At 33.9% G+C, this 22,488-nt stretch overlaps 1 protein-coding gene across 7 annotated transcripts in view; it reads left to right on the top strand.

Annotated features, from left to right (window-relative positions):
• The window catches only part of ASCC3 (activating signal cointegrator 1 complex subunit 3), a 264,221-nt gene that overhangs the window by 130,219 nt on the left and 111,514 nt on the right, over positions 1-22,488 (top strand). For all 7 annotated transcript variants that reach the window (XM_084776931.1, XM_084776925.1, XM_084776929.1 and 4 more), the window contains 10 exons: positions 1,332-1,557; positions 2,459-2,613; positions 4,961-5,059; positions 6,227-6,395; positions 9,351-9,571; positions 11,070-11,155; positions 12,916-13,082; positions 13,728-13,873; positions 13,991-14,111; positions 17,624-17,766. In XM_084776931.1, the coding sequence (XP_084633057.1) occupies positions 1,332-1,557; positions 2,459-2,613; positions 4,961-5,059; positions 6,227-6,395; positions 9,351-9,571; positions 11,070-11,155; positions 12,916-13,082; positions 13,728-13,873; positions 13,991-14,111; positions 17,624-17,766 (1,533 nt within the window). The remainder of the gene's footprint in view (positions 1-1,331; positions 1,558-2,458; positions 2,614-4,960; positions 5,060-6,226; positions 6,396-9,350; positions 9,572-11,069; positions 11,156-12,915; positions 13,083-13,727; positions 13,874-13,990; positions 14,112-17,623; positions 17,767-22,488) is intronic.

Raw genomic sequence — 22,488 nt, 5'->3', positions numbered from 1 at the left:
ACTAAGAGAACTTTGTGGCAGAGGGGACAGAAAGAATATAAGTTCCTGAAGATAGAGAGAAGGGCTAAGAAACAGTCTTCTGGTAAGACAAACAGAAACTGCAGTTGGCTTCACTTGGCTTGTATAAGTCGTGGTCTGTCATCTATTATGTATAAGTTAGAGAAAGGCTTATCCAATGCTAAACTTCCTTCATGAGCTATTGGCTACTGTTGTCATTGTCTTCAGTGTACCTACATTGGAGCCCACAAGACTCTAATGGACAGTACCAAGTCCATTGGCATATTCATGTCCCTGCTTAAACTCAATGGGTCACCAAACAAATGACATGAATGTAAGAAAAGATCTTGCAAGAAAGAGAGGGTGTGTTGGCATGGTAGGAGGAGGATAAGAGAGAGATCGTATAAGAGTAACTACAATATACATGTTTAGACTTGTCAAAAAACAAATATAATAAAAATTACCATTAAAAAATCTAGACAACCATTAATAAAGCAATCTCTAAAGTTAACAATAAAGGAAGATGACAAATCAAATGGAATCTAGGTATTGTAGTAGTTTTAAAAGGTTCTTTATGTCTAGCATTGAAGTTACCACAGGCCACTGAGCTTTCAATCTTTGAGTTAAGGTTGAAATTCTTTACTCCTGGCACTAAATAGATGCTGGCACCAAATACGATATTGGTCAATTGTTAATCTCTCCAAGCCTTAGTTTGCCCAGCAGTAAAATAAAAATATTACTATCAATAGCATGTATTTGCTATCAGAATTAAAGGAGTGCTCCATTTGTCAAGCTAGTCATAGTGTGTGTGCTATAGGTCCCATTGAACTGGCATTTACTATTGATTATTGCACTTGCCAGTATTTCCTTTGTCACCCTTCTCTCATTAATTTCTACTCTGGATGAAATAAAAATCCTCCTGAGTTCTTTCTTAAATGTCTTAAAATGTTTAAATTTTTTAATTGTTGCAAAATATACTTAGGGACATCTCAACCTATCTCTTATATTCTAGGTACTTGATCAGCCTGACAGCTACTTTGTTTGCCTTTTGTCTCTTCCTATATTACTCCTGCTTCGAGGGTATAGTGAAAGAGCTCCCTAAGAATGCAGAAATAGGCTGCCCTCTGGGAGTTTAATAAATGACATGCACACAGTAGTAATCTGACTACTTTTGTTCTAACTGAAGATAATTGAGATTATGTAATGAAAGTTGTTGACCATAATTTAAATATGTACCTTGATCTGTACTTCTGAGTCTAGTTGGAATAATAAATTTATTGTCATATAACTGTACATTGTCATCAAACTACCAATCTTCCCCTTTTCTTCTTTAGAATGCAGCTAGAATTGTCCGTGCTCTCTTTGAAATTGCACTGAGGAAACGTTGGCCTACCATGACCTACAGACTTTTGAATCTTAGTAAAATCATCGACAAGAGACTCTGGGGTTGGGCTAGCCCTTTGAGACAATTTTCTGTGTTACCACCACACATTCTAACAAGATTAGAAGAAAAAAACCTTACTGTGGATAAACTCAAAGACATGAGAAAGGATGAAATAGGTAAGAATGAAGCAAAAAATCTTTACAATTTCTTGATTAATATATTTTAGTGTGCTATATTTTCACATTCACATATTTTATGGTATTTATGAAATCATTTTGCCTATGTAAGCCAAATAAAAAATCTTTGCAGATTTTTATCTAATTACCTGATAAAGAGAACTTAAGAATACATTGTAAAATGCCTACTTTTTATATAAAAACTAGCAACTTTAATTTCAAATTTAGTTACAGTGTTTTGATTTCTTAATGTGTTCCAAAAAATTCTTTGTTGAAGGGCTAAGATATTCTTGATGATAGAAAATGTAATCTAGTTCCACTTTCTTAAACTAGTCACATTTGTATACAGTCAGGTTTTTTTAATGCCACCTGACTTCCATATATATTAGTATTTTAGAATCTGATTCTTTATGAAAATTTGTACAAGTAATTAATTTGTGCTGATAGACTAATTTATTTTTATCTCTATATTTTCTAGAATTGAATATGGATCAGTGAATTGTGTTTGATTTCATTGAAACATTTCTATAATTTATAAAGTTCTGAAACAACCTTAAATAAATTAATGGCTTATTTTTACAAAATATTGCCTAATTCTGTATGCTGTAATAAAGTAAACTAGAAAGAAATGAGTCTCTCTAGAGTTGCTCAGACAGTATCAAGTCTCAGCAATTTTCAGAACCCAATTAATACCTACAGAAACCGTGAACTGGTTTTCTAAGCTATGAATTGCTAATTCAAGTTAACTATTACAAAATATTCAAACATGCCAGGTCAAGAATGTCAGCTATTTTACATAGCAAATCATAAAACAAGCAGTAAAATCACCATCTCTTAAATCTCATTTACAAGTCAGATTATATGGGGCACATTTTTTTTCTATGCAATACTTTCCTTTCAGGTCACATTTTGCATCATGTGAATATTGGACTGAAGGTCAAACAGTGTGTTCATCAGATTCCTTCTGTTACAATGGAAGCTTCCATTCAGCCCATCACACGGACTGTCCTGCGAGTATCACTGAGCATCTGCCCTGATTTTTCTTGGAATGATCAGGTAGAGATGGGAACACCTAAATCTATGTTAACACTTAAGTCCATTTAAACTCAAGTGTCTGTACTGCACATTCCACCAAAGCTTATAGCAGTCCCAAAGGCATGTGCAAAATCCAAATTTTATATATAACTATATAGAGAGATATATAAATGATATGTGCCTTAATTAATAGTATTATACTAGTATTTACTCTCATCTGTAAGAAAATGTGGTATATTGATGTGTCAACCAATGAGATCTTCCAGCATCTATAGAATTTATAGTGTCAACACTGAACTATGTTAGCAGATGGAGTTCTCTAAGCTGGGCCACACTGGTTGTGTTCTTCCATGTTCTCTATGTTGTCATTATCACTATCTCTATGTCACTTTATCTAGCTACTAATTTGATGATGTGTTTGCCCATAGGCATTTTAAATATTGTTGTGAAGTTAACATTCTTTTTCTTAAACATTAGGCTAGTAGGAAAAATACTCTACATTTTCTTCCTCATCATCAGATTCTTGAAAACTGACATTTCTTCCTCAGTGATATCCAAATCTATCATTAGCCATAATTAAAAGATTTTTTTTCTCTGTGTCTCTGAGTATATTGCACTTACTTTATAAAATTCCTGTGCAAAATGTCTTTCCTTTGTTCCTGTCATGCTTTCTTTTGTTTTTATTCTGTATTCATTATTTCCTCCTTTAAAACCATATATATGAAATACTAACAGCAAGGTTGGGTTGGGGCTGCAGGGTTGGGTGGTGGTATTTGCAGTCCCTGAGCTCGATTCCTGGCACCACTTGAAACAGATGTGCTGGCACATCTCATAGAGTCCGAGCACTAGGATGGAACTCAGAACAGTGAGGTTCAGGCCAGCCTGGACTAGTTAAGATTTTTTTCCAAGGCAGGATAAGGGTAAACTCATATATAATAGTCTACTGAGTCATCTTGCTATTCAGTTAACATTCCTGGAACCAATCAATGTGTAAGAAATTATAAATTTAAAAGCAAGTCGGAATCTCCCTGCTTAGAAGTCCAAGGGGAAAATAAGTCAATCTGTAATTATAGTACGCCTGTGCTTATCCCTTATGGTTCTTTTAAGAATCCAGCTAAATATGAGTGAATGAAATTTATTCAGCCACATGTAAATCCATCTAGCCAGCTTCTAATCCAATGTGCAGTGGTTTTAAGGTGCTTCAACTTCTGAGTCCTGGAATTCCCTAATCTATAAATATGCATAATAATAATTAGTGTTTATTCTTAGAATTTCTTTGAGGAAAAAGTGATGGTAATGGAATTTTGCTTTAGTATTTCTCTAAAGATAAAATTTTATGCAAAATGTAAAATTATAGATACCCATTAAAAATCATGTTTGAAAGTTTAAATTTTATACCTGTTTGTGTAATGAATTAAACTTTTATTGTTTCAGTTTTCTTCTACTAACATCATAACCCGCTAGTTAATTCTCTCAAGTAGAATACTATGGTCTTCAAAATTGAAAAACTAAACTTATTTCCACCTGAAGAAAGGAAAATAGTATATAATCCTGTGTAACAAAAGGTCCTAAAGTATGGATTATAGATAATGTATTATCCTCTGTAGTAAAAGGTCCACAAATAAAGTAGATGATGCTGAGTGTTTTAGGCTTCTGGCTAATCATACCAATTCAGAGTATAGGATCTTTTCATCTCTGCTTTGCTGACATTGTTGAATACTTACCAAATGTTTCATACTTCCCTTTCCAAATTTAACTGTTTAACTGGCCAAAGAAACACATCCATACCCCCTCAGCCTGGAGCACAGATTCAGCCAGTATTTATCATGATCTTTTCCTTTACTTGCAAGCAAGAGAATTCCGTGTACTTAACTATCTTATGAGAATCAAGATTGTCCCAGGGAATATGGTCACTTAGGTTAGAAGTGAATACGGAGCAAGATTGAGTCTTCCTTGTAAGGAAAAAGAGCAAGCCTGAAATGGAGGAACAAAATATGGCATATTAGTCCAGTGAAACATTGTTTGAGAATAACAAGGAGTGAGTACATATACATACTGCATCAGATTAAAAAGCCAGTCCTAAAAGCCTACAGAGTATGATTCCATTTATTTAAAGTGTTCAAAATAGGCAATCTATAGTGAATAGTTATGGCTATTGAATACATTTGCTTTCTTCTGGAGGTAACAAAATGTTCTAAAATTATACTATGGGAATAGTTGCCCAGCTTTGTAAATATGTTAAGTTGCCTTTCAAACTTGAAGTGAACTAATAAACTATAACTTGTATAGTTGCTGAAAAGAGGAACTTGTAAACAGCCTATGTCTTGAATTGTGATATTTAGGAGAACTGTAATACTAACTGTTCTAGGTCCATGGAACAGTAGGGGAACCATGGTGGATTTGGGTAGAAGATCCTACAAATGACCATATTTATCACTCAGAGTACTTTCTAGCTCTTAAAAAACAGGTAAGTACATTATTTCTATGGCCATCCTTTTATTTTGCTACATGAAGAGAAAATGTAAACTAACAATTTTTGCCATTTATTTTATTGTTCAGTGGTATCACTTTATTATTATTTCTGCCTCTTTTGTTTTAAAGTGATTAAATGGATAGTATTGGTAAATCAATGTGATGATTCTTTGAGACATTTAATTATAATTTCAGTCATATCTTCCAGAATTGTTGAGTATATAAATTAGGTGAAGTAAGAAATCATTTGAGTTATATGCATACAATAATAAGAACATTGAATCGGCTAATGAAAATATTTTGTAAGTCACCATAAAAGACTTACTGAAAAATACCTACAAGTGGCATTATACAGACTGAGCAGGTTGTGTTCATGTATTTAAGAATATTTGCATACAAACACATATGTATGTAATAATAATTGATGAGAAAAGAGGCCATTGAATTTGAAGAGAACAAGAAGTATATAGGAATGTTTGACAGGAAGAAAAGGGAAGGGTAAATGATGTTAATTATTAAAATCTCAAAAATAAAATTAATTTTTAAAAGACTTAGTTTCTTGCAGTTTCTTTGATGTTTTGCTCATAGTTTCAACTTTTTATCAAAGAGAAAAGGGAAGCTTTAGACTGAAAAATCTTGGGTGGACATCCAATTTGTCTTTGCATTAAACATTTATTACAAGAAATTGTGCTGTTTCTCTTGAGGTACTGGTAGGACTTAAACAGAAACATTGGGTAAATATTAGTATAGTAAGTAGAATTTTTTAAATGAAAGCTAAGTAATTGAGTAAATGATGCTGGGGTAATTTTGATAAATAAATCAAAGGGTAGCCTGTAAATGCATGGTAAATAGCACAAAGTGAATATAAACTTTACATAAGATCCCATTTGGTTTTTAAAGGGAATCACACACAAATTTCTGACGTATTTAAGTATCTCAGCTTTTTAAAACCCAATATTCTTCTTATTAGTACACCTTGTGTTAAGTACTACTTTCTTTTTTTATTTTATTTATTTTATTTTTATTATGTTTCTTTTTTAACCTATCCATTTATATTATTACACATTAATAAAATGAACTACATACAGCATTAACCGTGACAGACCATCACAACTTTCACAGTGTTAGAATCACATTGACTTGAGACTTTATTTCACACCAGGTTATTAGTAAAGAAGCTCAGCATCTGGTATTTACAATCCCTATATTTGAGCCTTTGCCCTCTCAGTACTACATTCGAGCAGTGTCTGATAGATGGCTAGGAGCTGAGGCTGTTTGCATTATCAACTTTCAACATCTGATTCTGCCAGAGAGACATCCTCCCCATACAGGTAAACATTACTTATGAACTCAAATCATTACTTTCCCCAAAAATTATTTGTATTTAATGTTGAAAGGTATGTGTACTTACGTTATTCTTTGTAAAAATTTAAATTATTTGATAATAAAGTTTGGAAAGAGTTTTTTAAAGAGAAAATCTTTATGTACGTAGGATAGAGTTTAGTTGGTGTCTTAATTTTTGTCTTTAAAAAAGGAGGCCAGTTTTGATAGACTTAGGATGACACTACTGTGTTGCTATGCCTTGAACTCCACTTTATATAATTATTATAATTTCTTCATGTCTTCTTGCTTTCTCATTCAAGTAAGTTTACTATGTGTTCTTTGATGCATTTGATATACTTCTTCAAAACTTTTAAGTTTTGCATTATGATAAACAGCATGTATGCTAAATTATCATTATTTAGTTCAGGACTTTTGTTTCTTCCATTGATGTTCTTTAGTACCTTAAATGTTTTACTACTAAAGTTTTGTTTATTTATTCTGGAGTCTGTTTACTAATGCGCCTAAGACTCTCTATACTGCAAATACCATGGAACCTTCACATCAGTTTCCTCCCATACTTTGACTTTTACGGCAATTTGTGCCAACATATCCTGAAAAGCTTTTCGATGTTGTGACTTATAAAACTCCATTTTAGATTTTTATAAGGTGAACTAATGCTTCCTTCTGTTGGTTTGTAAAAGCTGGAAATGTTTAGGAATAAACATTTATTACGATAATTTCAAGAGCTCCATAAAATCTATTTCAGACGTTTCCTGAAGCTTTTAAATTAATCAATGTATTATTTTTTTCTTCACCTTGAGAATAAATAGTTGAGGGGTATTGATATTCAGAGAATCTTAATTTATTTAATAAACAACTAGAAATGTTAATTTTTGGCATAAATATTCAAGGGAATTTTTTTTTAACTTTTCACAATTAGTGCTACTTCTGATTATTTTTAGTTAATTCACTACTGACAGCCCTGTGGAAAGTGAAAGAAAAGACCTTGATATAAGTAATCTTTGCCATTTTGGTTAAATGTGCTCTTGTTCTTTAATTTTGTTTACCTCTAGAGAGGTACTGCATCCCAGTTCCTTTTCAGTATCTTGACAGAAGAGAATGACTCATCAAAATAAAAAGAAAAAACTATGATGTCTCAGTGCCAGTCTGCTCACTAGGGCAGAACTTTCTCATATTTCTCTTTCTTTCATCTTCTATTGTCTGTCTATACTATCCAAAATTTTATAATAAAATATATAAAATGTTGGTTTTCACTTAAAATACATACTTTGACATCAGTGGGTTTCATTAACTAATATGCTTAATTTTATAGTATATTATTATTATATTTTAATGCTCAATTACTTCACAGTTAAGCAACCAAGCAGACATCAATTTATGTATATAATATCATATTCTGACTATATTTTCAAAACCAAAAATTTACCATCATGGTATCTCAATTGATATTCAAGTTGTACATGGTAATCCAATGATCCCATTTGGCTCAATAAACATATAAGCATATTATTGAAGTTAGATGAATCAAGAAAAGCCACTGAAGTAAAGTATCTGCATTGAACATTGACAATCTTGCACAATGATTGATTTTCTACTCTTTGTAAAAAACGTGTTTGACATTGCAAATGTTGAGTTCCTTTTTCTCTCCCTTCTTGATTTACAATTCTACAAAAAAATTGACGCAATTCTAATCTGACACAGAAAACACACACATAGGCCTTGGCTTAACCATGCAGTAGAGTGGAGCAGTGAGCAAAGAATGGAATAGCATTTTGACTTTTAAGAAGACCTTAAAAAAAAATTAACCATGGAAAGCGGGGACTGACTCAGACATGAACTCTGGTGCTCCATATTTAACCACCTCTCCTTGGTGGGGAGGCCTGGTGGCACTCAGAGAAAGGAAAAGCAGGCCACCAGGATGAGACTTGATAGGCTATGACCATATGGTAGGGGAGGAAGTCCCCTTCTGTCACAGACCTAGGGGAGGGGAATAGGGTGAAAAAGGCAGAGAGGGAGGAATAGGAGGATACAAGTGAGGGGACAACAATTGAGATACAATCTAAATAAATTAATTTAAAAAAAGAAAATTAACCATGTGATACTTTTTTGTACTCCTTTTTTCTTCCTGATTCTTTTTTTTTTTAATCCTGACTGTATTTTCTCCTCCCTCCTCTCCTCCCAGTCTCTCTCCCCAATCCACTCCTCCTCCATTTGAAGAATTAACTCAAAGTACTATGTCCTTTTGCTGAACTTTTAAAATTCAACCCTACTTAAATTTCAAATAAGCATCATCTATATAACAATCTTGACAGTAATTTCAGTGTTTTAACTGATAGATTTCTGGAAAATGGGAAGCTAGGAAGTTTTGATACTAAGGAGTAGGTATCAATTTGTGTAACTATCTCTCTAAATTGTTTTAATTTCTAATTCACTAGGTCTCTAATCCATTTGACGAAAAGGGGCTAAATCTACTTTCTTCGTGGGTTTTCTCAGGACAGATTTTGTTCTTTTCAGTTTTTCTCTGCCTTAAAATTTTCTTAAGTAATTAACTGAAGCAATAGCTTATTCAACTTCTCTGCCTGGACAGTGTACAACAGATAAAAGTTAGCTTGTTAGTGAATGACTGTCACAGTACCAAAGTTTGTCAGTAGTATTTTGTTTAGTTTATGCATTAAGGAAGATCTAGTTTTGTTCTGTAACATAAGTATTCTCATAAACTTGTTCTTTAAATTTTATTCCAATTAATAGAGAAAGACTTAATTGCGTCATAGGAACCTTCCAGAAGAGTATTCAGAATGTTACTATGATATGGCAAATGAGTAAAATGATGTTACTGGTGTATAAGATTTAAGGATTCTTTTAGTTATTTGAAATACAGTGTCTAATGCTTTAAAGTTGTTTGTTTTAAGTAATTTTATAGCGGTTCCTGTCATGTTTTTCAGAATTACTGGACCTTCAGCCTTTACCAGTCACAGCTTTGGGGTGCAAAGCATACGAAGCTCTGTATAACTTCAGCCACTTCAACCCAGTACAGACACAAATATTCCACACATTGTATCACACAGACTGTAATGTCTTGCTTGGAGCCCCCACTGGATCAGGAAAGACAGTTGCAGCTGAACTAGCCATTTTCAGAGTCTTCAACAAATATCCAACTTCAAAGGTATGTTCAAAGGGTCATATGTGTGCAATCAACCCAAGAGACAGTTCTTGTTCTAAAACTTAGGAAGTTCTTAATATACTATCAAGACCTAGAGAGATTGTTTACTAGCAGAAAATTTGGCAAGGGTCCACATCAGTATTAGAATAATTTCTTTGATAAAAAATAAATAAATAATTTCCCCCTTTCTTGGAGCTTTCTAGTTGAATCTTTCCCTTGTTATATCTTCAAGTCATTGTGACAAGATACCTGGTTCATAGCCATGTTCATAAGATAAACAGTGATCTACAATCAAAGCCTTTGGATATGAAGGAAATGCTGCTACTTCAAGAAAATTTTGACTATATAAAGATATTATTGTTCTCCATACGTGTGTATTCTACATTGTTCTAAATGCCATGTTATTTCCCCAGCATTTCTTTATTTTTAATAAACTGTATTTGACGTATAAAATCTGATGTTTTAATGTACACATGCATTATGAAATGATTATTGCCATCAAGGTAGTTCACTTATCCATGTCAAGTAGTTAATATCTAGTCGTAGGAAATTTCAAATCTCTGACACAGCAATTTTTACCCATGCAGTAATAAGATCTATAGAATTTTTCCACATAAGTGAAACATATAACCTTTAAACAGTATTGCCCATTCCCTTCTCCCCATCCCGCATAGCCATCATTCTTTTCAGCTTCCTTGAAGTCACCAATCTGAAACCAGAAAAATACAAAGAAAAGTGGGAATAGGAGTTTCTTGACATTGATCTCGTCAATACTGTTCTTTTGGCCTTATTATTTATCTATTATATATAATAAAATATACTCTTTACAGTTTTCTTTAAGTTATGTGAATATTTCACCTTGAAAGTAGAGTTAGTTTTAGATTGTGATTTCAGAAATGTTTAACTTTCTTTTTGGAGTGTTTTCCAGGTTAAGTGCCTTTTCATTTTGCATAACTTTACTCTCCTGCTTTTCAATCTGTTAGGTGGCTATTGACCCATAAAGAACACATTGCACACTAGAACTGCTCAATTAAATTGCAAGATGATAAAAACAAAGATTTTGGATATATAATTGTTTGTATTTTGTTTAGATTATCAAAGGCCACTTTTGTGATATTTTTCAAAAAGTAAAAAGCTAAAATTTATAAGTGGCATCAGTTCACACTAAAGCTTAAACAGCTAGTTTCTCTTCTAAACTTCAAAATTAGCAGTGTTTCTCAGGTATTCAGTGAAGCTCATGTAAATTCTACACAGAATGTATGAAAGAGTTTTTTATTAGAATTCTAATCTTACATAATGTATCTTTTTATTTTATAATAGGATGTTTAATGATATCTAGTTGTCTTATTTTGTATAAATAAAGTTAATGGTTTTCCCTTCATTAACTTAGGAGTGTAATGTTCTCTGTTAATGGGAAACTTAAAATCAAATTGTCCTGTTTTGACAAATTTTTTATTTCTTATTCTTTTCATGAGTCTTTTTGTCTGTATTCCCCTTTTAGGCAGTATATATTGCACCCCTCAAGGCTCTAGTACGAGAAAGAATGGATGATTGGAAAATTAGAATAGAAGAAAAACTTGGTAAAAAGTAAGTTCTTATTTTGATTCAGAATAGGCTTTGAAGAGTGTAAGTGACCAGCAAATTTAAAAGGTACATAAAGGTGTTTCATATTTTTAGTGATTTTCATATTCTTTTTTAAAGTTTATTACAATAACTAGACTTACATCAGTATTTCACATCTGAAAATGTTATCATTTAATTACTTACTATGATTACTTTGATTTGGCATACCTTTTCCAAGATATCTTTTTTATTAAATTTTTTTACAAATACATTTGTATTATTATACATATATACAATAAACTACCTATAGCAAAAAGAACCATGATAAAATCAGGAATTATAGAAAGGTTACATTCTTAGTGTTTTTGTATATTTCTATTTGGCAGCCTTGAAAAAAAACAACTTTTCTATCTTGGTGCATCTAAAATTCTGAATGTCAATCAATATCTATCATATCTCGGCGTTATCAACTTAAAACATCTATCTAGACCTAAGACATCTTAACCCCTAAACAACTAAGCTTAATTATAAAACTAAACTATCTGATCTTCAACCCCATCAGAACTTCAGAAAGAGTAAAATTGATTACCTGAGTATTCCTGGACGATATCTTTATTCCAAAAACATAATGTATCTAATTTTTTTTCACTGTGATTAAGAATAACTTCGAGATTCTACTTTAAAAGAATTTTGCATGTAATTTGCTCATGAAAAACATAAATATTTGAAAAACACTTATTTCTTTCTAGATATTGTAGTATTTGACATGACTATTTATTGTAGTGTTATCAACAGGACTGCTGACAACTTAAATGTGGTCGCTTCAGAATATGACACAAATGGCTGTAGGACTTGAGTGTTACAAACTTTTCTCTGTAAATTCCTTCAGCTGTGGATATATTACATATTCAGTAATCTATGTAAAACTCAAACATTAAAGAAATGAATAAATGCTATGGGAACATTATCATTGAAAGAACAAACCTTTCCCCTTTGTTCTCTTTGTGAGTCTGTATCTATATATACAAATTGCTTAATAATAACTGAAAATTTGTTATTTAACCTCTAATTTTTCTATGTGTTATGTACGTGCCTCTTCTGTACTTTCATGGGTAACTTCTTTTTCACTATGAGGCTGAGACCTGAGAAAGGTGGCATTTTGTTACCCTTTTTGATCTTGTTTATATCCTAGTGTGTTTGTATTTTTCTGTTACCCACAGAAAATTTCAGTCTAAGAAATTAAATTAAGCTTGCAAATAATTCTGTTCTTAATAAATGTCCTAACAAAAAAGCATTTTCCCTAAGTAACCAGATTTTTTTAATAGTGTCAAGTACAGTGGCATATGTCTGTAATCTTAGGAAGAAGTGATAGTAGTACAGGTTCATCCTTTGCTACATACTTAGTTCAAAATTATCATGGACTACATGAGGTCCTGTCTCTAAAAGAAAAATGAGAGAGAGAATAATAAGATGTCAATTTCACTATGTGGGTGAGGAGATGTCAATTCAACATTATAAAATAACATAGGCAAATTGATTTATGTGTAATTAAGCAAATCTTGACACTTAAATGCATGTATAAGTTCCATATAATTTATTTGAATTTATGTGTGTTTACACATTCTCTATGTGTGATTTTCTGTATTAATGCAACTATTACATTTCAGAAATTTTCAAATGAAAGAGAATAGTTTTAGGCATTATACAATTTTATTTCAAGAGAGAGATAGTTTAGCCTGTCCAAGGTTATACATTTCCTGAGGATCAATTTTATTTCTCCCTAGAGTTGTTGAACTGACAGGGGATGTGACTCCAGACATGAAATCCATTGCGCAGGCTGACCTTATTGTCACTACACCAGAAAAGTGGGATGGAGTCAGTCGAAGCTGGCAGAATAGGACCTATGTTCAGCAGGTCACCATCCTCATCATAGATGAGATCCATCTCCTTGGTAGGTACCTCTCAAGTAAAAATAAAATTTTATAAAACTTGTCACTATTAATATAATGTCACTGACAAATTGTTGTGTATATTCTTGGCGTATAATGTGTTTTTTATATTTGCATACAGTGTAATCATGTTAAAATGTTTGTCACCGACTATAGCTCATTAGGTCTCCTGGACTTATTCCTGTAACTAAAGCTTTCCAACATCTCAGTTTTCCCATTCCCCACCAAACCCCTCTCATTCCCTGACAATCTCTGTTTTTCTCTTTAGATTTTCTTGAGTTTGATTCTTCTAGATTCTATAAATTTGTCTCTCAGTATGTGCCTCATTTCTCTTACCTAAGTGTCTTCTGGTTCACCTGTGATGTAAATGATAGGAATTCATTCTGTTTTCTTACATTATAATATTTCATTATGTACTGTATCTTTATTCATCTGTGAGTGGGCTCTTAGTCATTACTTGTCTGTTGTGTATAATAATGCAGTGAACAGTGAAGTACATATAACTCTGAATATCTACACAAAAGTGAAATTGCTCATTCTTACAGTAGTTTCTTCTCAGCTTTTTATGGAATCTTTGTGCTCTGACTTTGTGCCTGCAATAGCGTGGATTTATTAAATGATTAATATTCATTATTCTGAATTCTTAGGGGAAGAGAGAGGTCCAGTTTTAGAAGTCATTGTATCTCGAACAAACTTTATCTCATCACACACAGAGAAGCCTGTTAGAATAGTTGGACTGTCCACTGCTTTAGCAAATGCCAGAGACCTTGCTGACTGGCTCAACATTAAGCAGGTATGTGGAAGAGTGATAGATTAGTTAATCAGCAACAATTTTTATGTTTAACTCTATAAACTTGTGATACATCCTTAGATATAAAAATTGTAACTGACTTCTTTTTATGTTTACCAGATGGGTTTGTTCAACTTCCGGCCATCAGTTCGCCCCGTTCCACTGGAAGTTCACATTCAAGGTTTTCCAGGTCAACATTACTGCCCACGCATGGCTAGTATGAACAAGCCTGCATTTCAGGGTAAGCATCAGATTCTTGAAATGAAGTAATAAGCATTCTCTATAGATGTTAGATATTAAATACATTCTAAATCATGTCAGTTTCTGTTAAATAATGATGAAGTTCCCACAGATAAAATCAATCAAAAGCTATGTTCATCACTCACTGAGGAGCATAAACACTGAGTTGTGTGTGGGAAATGAGAGGTATTTCCCAAATCAAACTGACTTTACAATAGAATAAGATACATATTTTATTTTAGGAAGCAGATGACTCTTAATATTAGACACCCTAGCTATTATTATTAAGTAATTATAAATAAGAACTTGGGACAGTTCAAGCCAGAGAAATGGTTCAGTAGTTGAGCTTACCTACTGCCCTTGCTGAGACCAGGGCTCAGTTCCCACCACCTCCTGGCGGATTACAACCATCTATAACTCTAGTTCTAGACCATCCAGTGTCTCTAGCCTCTGCAGGGACCTCACATTCATATGATGTGCACGCATACATGCATGTAGGCAAACACATATAAACATGAAATAAAAATAAATCTAATTTAAAACAACTGTACAATTCATTACTTTTGAAAATTCTATAGTTTTTATGTTTTGTTTTTCATTTTCCCTTTTCTAACAAATTAAGCAAATAGGAGTGGCATACAAATAATACCTATTTTATTAAAACATGTTTTATTTAGACTACAGAAGGAATATTTATTGTATCAATTAAAAGTTAACCGCCCAAATAAATTCTCTAATGTGTACCGCTGATGATTCTGAGGTGGCAGTTGTGAGGTGACTTTTTAGCTACTGTAATTAGCCTATGACAGAAGCACAGTATTGATTGTGGGCTGGAGACCCATCTTGGCAGTTCCGATTATTTACACCTCCACAGAAGCATTGTACAAAATCACTAATGAACAATAAATCTGCTATGAGCGCCTCAGCCACACCTGTTCTTGCAGCAGTAAAACACATTAAATGTTGAGGTTTAGAAAAGAAACAGAGCATTCATGATTGCCTATATAAGTGATACCAGTATTACAGGAATATGTGTTTTAAACATTGTATTTCTAAAGTGATTTATAACAGGTTTATCATTTAATTTTTAGTATTCAAATAAATGGTGAATAGCAAAAAAATTAAGATAAATGTTTATTTTTCATGGTGTGTATTATAGAAATTGCTTATATCTATATATGAAATGGCCATTACAGACAAGGAAGCATTTGCATTGTATAAATAGTAAGTCAACAATAAAGACCTAAAGTACTTGCTGTTAGGTATGGGGTCACTTCAACCCTATCCTTATAACCTACTTGTCAGACCTCTAGTGATTCCTAGATTTCTTTGAGTTAGAAATAGGATTTGTTTTAGCCTTACTCTCCAGTTGTGGTATATAGTCAAGGGCATATCAGTATTTCCATTTTAAAACTGATTTTTCAAGAAAAAAAGGGAGATTTAGGAACATAGAGGGAGGATAGAACAAAAGCTAGATGATTGAACCTACTCCTTAACTCAAGGCTTTAATTGCTCCTTATAATGGAGGTTATGTATAAGTCATTGCTATAGAATTTAGAATATTGATACAAAACATGGGCATGTCAAATAATTGGCAGATTTTAACACAAGAATATATATCCTAAGTCTAAAAGATAGATATGACTCTATCAATATATGAGGTAAAATAGTTTAAGAAGGTCTTCAAAAGCCTCAGAGACACACAGAATATGGCATGTAAAGTGGTTCTTACAATCCTAAATTTCTTCAACAACAAGACAAATTAACTCCTAACAATGCCCAGCCGACCTTAAAGAAGATGATGAGCATCAAAGAGCCTCCTTATAGACATGGCTTCAAAGGTGGCAAGCCAACCACTGGGCAAAATGTCCTCGTTCCTGCCACAAACAGAATCTGCCTAAAAATGGGCAGCTTAGATGCAGGCAGAGTCGACGGCCACACTCTGCCAAGTCAGGGTAAGCAAGTCCTCAGTAGTTCCTGCCCTGCGATCAAGTCTGGCAGAGATATTAGGCGAGAAAGCTGAAGATGAGGCTCCAACATTATGAAGTGTATTGGGTGACTGGTCAGGCAGTCAACTGTCTTAAGTCAACTTATACATTTTGGAAGCTGCTAACTCACACTGCTGGTTCTCTCAGGAATTTAAGTTTTATTCATTCTCAAGTCTCTGAGGTGCATTGAAGACAAGATAGTATAGTTTTACAACCAAGATTAGCTGATTAGGGGACAAGATTGTTTTAGATTAAGATAAAGAAGTTAAGCTATTAGAGTTGAGATAGGATAGATATTGAATCGCATTCGGAAATTTAGACCCAGGAAAAACACTTACTTCAAACTAGACGAATGCAGATGGCCAAGTCACTATGAATGTAACATGTATAGAACTCATTATTCTCATGATTGTCTCCCTGCTGTATGTAGTTTGTTTTATACATGTGTAATAAAATAAAAGTATAAAAAATGTTTTTAAAAAACTTGATTTTTCAGCCCATAAAAAAAGGTTCTACAGCTCACAGTTCAAAAAATAAGTTTAAAAAGTGGAAAATTTTTTATAAAATGTTTAACAGCTGGGTTTTAATTTGTAATTAGCATATAAGATGTTAGACATCATTGTGACATATTTAAAAATAAAATGAGTCTTAGTGATTCTTCTCCCTCATCTGTAACCCCTTTTGCACTGTTTTGAAAGAGCTACTTAATCAAAAGTTCTACTTGGGTCATTTTGCTATTGTCTTTAAGTGAAAATCACATATCCAGACAATCCAAATGCTATATGTGTCACATTAAGTATTTCTTTAAAAATGTTATTTATTCTTTCTTTAGTGCTATTATTCAGGCGTCCGAGTGCCCCTGTCTTCTATCTGTTGATCTGTCATGCCAGTCCCAGATATGCATCAGATACTTAGTGTCTACTGTTCTCTGCTGCACTGTCTTCCCACTTGAAGCCTCACACGTGTACTTCTGAAGTCAGAGGGAGATATTCTTCCCATGTATCACTTAGCTATGTATTGTTGCGGTTTTTAAAGTAAAATTCGTCTTAATTTTTCATCTACTGATAACAACAAAAATATTAAAAATCTGTGTGTGATGTTGTTGTTTCTTGAACATTTTCATCACTCTGCAAGGCTTGCTTGAACTGCTCAGATCCTAGGACTATTTTCCTCTAAAGTCATTGCTTACACAAGCAGCAGTGTCTTGGCAATAAACTCAGAAATAGAGAGAACTCAGTGTAATTCTATGTACAGCTTACTTGAGAATCTCAGCATTGTAGTGCCTCTTTCTTTGGCATGACCTTGGGAGAGACAAGTGGATCTTCCATGATCTAGGTAGTATTCTCTAGAACTATTGCCAGCATCTTGCCTGTTCCTGTCAACCTTCCAAGTGTCCTGCTAGACCCCTCCTTTACCAGAAATAATGCTAAATTTCATGACCAAATTAAGAATTCACATGAACTACATTGGGTTTTATGTATATTAGTTAAGTGGCTTAATATTTCATTCCCACAACTTTTTCCAGCAATTAGAAGTCATTCTCCAGCCAAACCTGTTTTGATATTTGTCTCATCAAGACGTCAAACTCGACTTACAGCTTTAGAGTTGATAGCTTTTCTGGCTACTGAAGAAGACCCAAAGCAATGGTTGAATATGGATGAGCAAGAGGTAAGTGAGATGCTTTTTCAAATTACTACTGTACTATGATGGGCATTTTTTATTTAATTATATTTAGTTTTATTCTATAATAAAATTAAACAAGGAGTACATTGTTGTGCTACCGTCACACAACATTATTAATATATGCATGGATTTCCTTTATATTCCCAGTAAAACATTACTTCATATATCTATACTTAAGTCATTCCATTTGTTTAACATCATCATGATTAATATCTTATGTTCAACTATGTTTTCATAAGTTTTTAGTATTTTCTGCCTTTATACAATTACAATTGATTTTGTTAAATTAACTTCAAAAAAACAGCATGATCATTGTTTAAACTTAGTAAATACTAATTAATACATTAAACTTTAAAACTACCTTTATATTTTTAAATAATTAAAATGTTATCCCTATATAGTTTTATTTCACTATGTAGCTATTCCATAGTGTTTTATAATAATTAAATAAACAAGTTTTTTATTGCAACATTTCTTTAGTATTATTTCCTCAGAGATCATAGCTATTGTTTTTCTTACACTACTAGTTGCTTTCTAAAGAAACTATACTGATTGAAGTGGTCAACCTTGGTGTATGAGTTACCAGTAGTGTGGGACAGTCACACTATAAATAAAATGTCATCTTGTTTTAATCTACACCTTGGGTTTTGGATGAACATGGTACTATCTTAAGGCTGTGAAGCATTTAGGAGTTGGGGCCTGAGTGGAATAAAAAGGTCCTTAGAGATATGTCATTGAAGGATCAACTACAAGCCCTGGCTTGCCTACTCTACTTACTGGTTCACTGAGATATGAGGCCTCACCACTCTCAGACTATGAATATGACCAGTCATTTCCCACTGGGATGGAGTGAAGTCACTGGGACATTGCTGACTTATGTTGTCTGCCAAGTATTCTGTCACAAAAACTAGAACACTGCCAGAAAAGAAGTCCAGTGTGATTCCTACCAAAGTTCTAGTGTCAGTCTCCACATAACTAGAAAATACAGCTCTACAATGTGGACAAAACTACAAAAAGACTCACGTAACCAAAGGCATTTTGACCAAAAGGACAATAGAAGGCACTGACACAGATTCAGAGCTATAATGATCAGCGTAATATCAGCATAAAAATTGAGGTAGAACATGGAGTAAAGAATATAGAAACCCTAATATCTATATCCATAGCTCACTCTTGACAAAGATGGAAAGACACAGATTTAGAAGCCTTTAATCTCAGTACTCTGGAGGCTTACGCAGGTGGATCTCTCAGTCCAAGGCCAACCTGCTATACATAGCAAGTTGTAGGTCAGCCAATGGTACATAGCAAGATATTGGAAAAAAAAAAAAGAAGAAGAAGAAGAAAAGAGAAGAAAAAAAAAATAACTAATAGACATACTATTTTTCCAGGCTCTAGATTTTATCCTCAGTGCCAGAAAAGCAAAATGAAGAAAGAGAGAGGAGAGGGGAGGGAGAGAAACTATAATGGCAGGCCTGCCATCTCAGCTCTTAGGAAGCTAAGACTCTGTTGAACAACAAAAATGACACATTAGAGAAAGAACAGTCTTTTCAATAAAGGATGCTGCGGAATTAATTTTTTACATGTAAAATCATGAAGTTGCATATGTGTCTCTTACAAGTTCCAACTCAAAATGCTTAAAAATACAATAAAGAGGCACACGCCTTTAATCCCAGCGCTTGGGAGGCAGAGGCAGGTGGATCTATATGAGCTCAAGGCCAGCCTGGTCTACAAAGTGAGTCTAGGATAGTCAAGGCTACACAGAGAAACCCTGTCTCCAAAAAACAAAACAAAACAAACAAACAAACAAACAAACAAATAAGAAGAAACAAAAGAAAATTCAGCAGAATTCAGAGACAGCCTTATAGAATGGGAGAAAATACTTGGAATATATATATCTGACAAGTTATATGGTTAGAGTCCAGAATGTTTTTTTAAAAACTAAAACAAAAACAAAATGCTGATCAGCAAATAACCTGATAAAAAGTGGTGAGTCTAAATACACATTTCAAACGTAAACAGAGAGGTACCAGATATGAGAAAAAATGTTCATTATTTCTAATTGTCAAATGCAATCAAAGCCACAGTTATATTACATTATTGTTGAAGTTCAGTGGCTGCACACTGACCACTCGAACAAGACTCAGATTGCTGGCAATATTATTGAACATTGAACAAAGACTGACCTGTCAGGGACACAGTGTGGATTTAAGAAACAAGACTGATCATGAGCTGTTCTCACAGTGAGTTTTTAAAGGAAAAATACTATAACCAAGCATGAAGAATCAGTTCTATTCCAGGTACATTGTGCTTAGGTAGCTAGACAGAGCGTTTTTAAGCTGTTTGGCTAGGCTATAGGGAAGGGGAACTGAGGGACTTTCCAGTTCCCCCACCACTCTTGGGAAAGGAACATAGCAAGGTATTGTAGTTTTCCTTAAGTTGAACATGCATTTGTCATCAATTGAAGCAGAGTGTTTGAGAATATTGAGCTATAACTTAAAGGCTATTCTTTTGTCAGGCATGCAGAACCTGAGATCTTGAACTCAGTTTTACCTTATGATCAAAATGGCTTCTGTTATGCTAAAAACGAAAGCAGGTGTCAACAGAGGAGCTACAGTTATGCTAAAAACTAAAGTAAGTCTCAACAGAGGGCCTATAGTTATGCAAAAAGTTAAAGCAGGCCTCAATAATTGCCCCAGTATTGAAGGTATACATCAGAAAGACTACATATTGTAAATATGACTAGGATATGCTGAAAAGAGAACCTTTTCAGAATATTGGTGAGAATGTAAATTAGTTCCTACATTGTGAGTATTCCTCAAAAGCTTAAATGTTAGAACTATATGATCCAGTGAGACACCCAATGACATGAAATTAGTGTGTCAAAGAGGCATTTTCACTTCCATGTTCACTGCAGCACATTCACAATAACCAATGAAAAAAATCTTAAGTTTCTACAAACTCAGGAGTAGGCAAAGCTAATGTGATACATCTATGTCGAGGAATTTTAACCCAACAACATGGCTACTCTGGCGAGGGATTACATCCAAAGACGTATGTCCATCTTTAATCCCTCTGGCTGGAATACACACAGGCCTTTAGTATATACCTTTAATCCCAAATAGTGATGTCTAATTGAGGGACAAAGTGATGAGTCAGAGAAAGATTTGACCGAATGAGTCAGAGCTAGGAGAAGCCAATTCTAATCAGTCAGCTCCGAGAGAAGACAACAGGGAGTGTAAGCAAAATTACGTACATTTTTCTTCTTCCATTTTCTTCTGTGTATATTCAATTTTTTTCATGTTTCTCAATACATGGGCACGTAGAGGCCTAGATTTGGTGCCAAGAATCATCCTAGATTGCGCTTCTACTCTGTACATTGAAGGAGGGTCTCTCAGACAAACCTAGAGCGCATCAACCTGACTACCTAGCCAGCTTGTTCTGGGGATGCCCAATCTCTACCTTTCGAAGATGGAATTACAAGTGATTGTCATGGCCAGTCCTTATACATAGGTTTCTGGGATTCCAAACTCCAGTCCTTATACTTGAGTGGCAAGTCCTGTAACCACTAAGCCGTCTGCCTAGATATTCGTTTTTTGAGAACAGTTTTGTTACTTGTAGAAGAAGAGAGTTGAACTTACTATGGATGATGGTCTAGGGTTTCCTACCTTGGTAGTAGTGGGCATGGAAAGATACATTTAGAATTAATAATAAGATGACAGATGAAAGTTAGAAAAAGTAATCAAGAATGGCACCCTGATTATTAACTCAGAACATAATGATGCTACTTATTGAAATGGCAGAATCTAGGAAATGAAGGATTAAATAGAGGAAGAAAGAAATTTGAACTCAAAAGATATTTTTACATATTTTTTATGCCTAAGACTTTCAAGTGTAAAATTACAAAGTGATTAAATGTAAGAGGTCTGTCAAACCTACAGCAGATGTGAGAGGTGAGCATATGGAGTTGGACATATTTATGTATAGGCCGACTTTCAGCTCAAGTATGTCCATATCAGCCATGGCAGTGTGGACAAGCAGAGGGCCACAGGAGAGTTCCTCATTTTGATATAAGACAAAAATTGGGGAGCTGTCAAAAGCTGGGGTAAGTGATAACAGTATACTGGGTTCCATATAGGAGGAAGTACTCAGCTGCACAAAGTGCTGAAGGGAATTCGTGGTATGAGAGAGAAGCTCCCAGTGTAATTTAACACTTGGAGGCCCTAAGTGAACTTGGCAACGAACATTCTGTTATGAACAGAAGCCAGTTTGAAACTGGTTTAAGAGTAAATGAGGGAAGTGGGAAGAAATCGAAGTAAATACACAGCTCAGTTAACTGATGCTTTGATTTGGCACTGATAACGTTTCACTGAATCACATTCCCTTGGTTGTTTGACTGTGTAGCCCCACATGCAACAGGAATGATTCAGCTCTGCATACTTATCAGCCAGCTCTAAATGACATGAAAGTGGGAGAAAGCCCTTCTGAATTCACTGCTTGAAACCTCAGAATACTGCCTTTACTTCCTCCATCAGCAGATAGCTGAATACTGAAGCAAAACATGAGGCTTTTGTATTTACATTCTCCCCTCAGCTCTGTCTCTTACTTCAAAGCCACAGACCTACCCATTTCTTTCTATCTACTGTTAAAAAAAAGATCTAGGTAACTAAAATAATATAAGAAGGAGCCAGTTCATTTATGTTTATCCTT

Source organism: Acomys minous (assembly GCF_964271855.1).
Source record: "Acomys minous genome assembly, chromosome: 3".
NCBI lineage: Eukaryota > Metazoa > Chordata > Mammalia > Rodentia > Muridae > Acomys > Acomys minous.
This window is presented reverse-complemented; position numbering and strand designations above follow the sequence as displayed.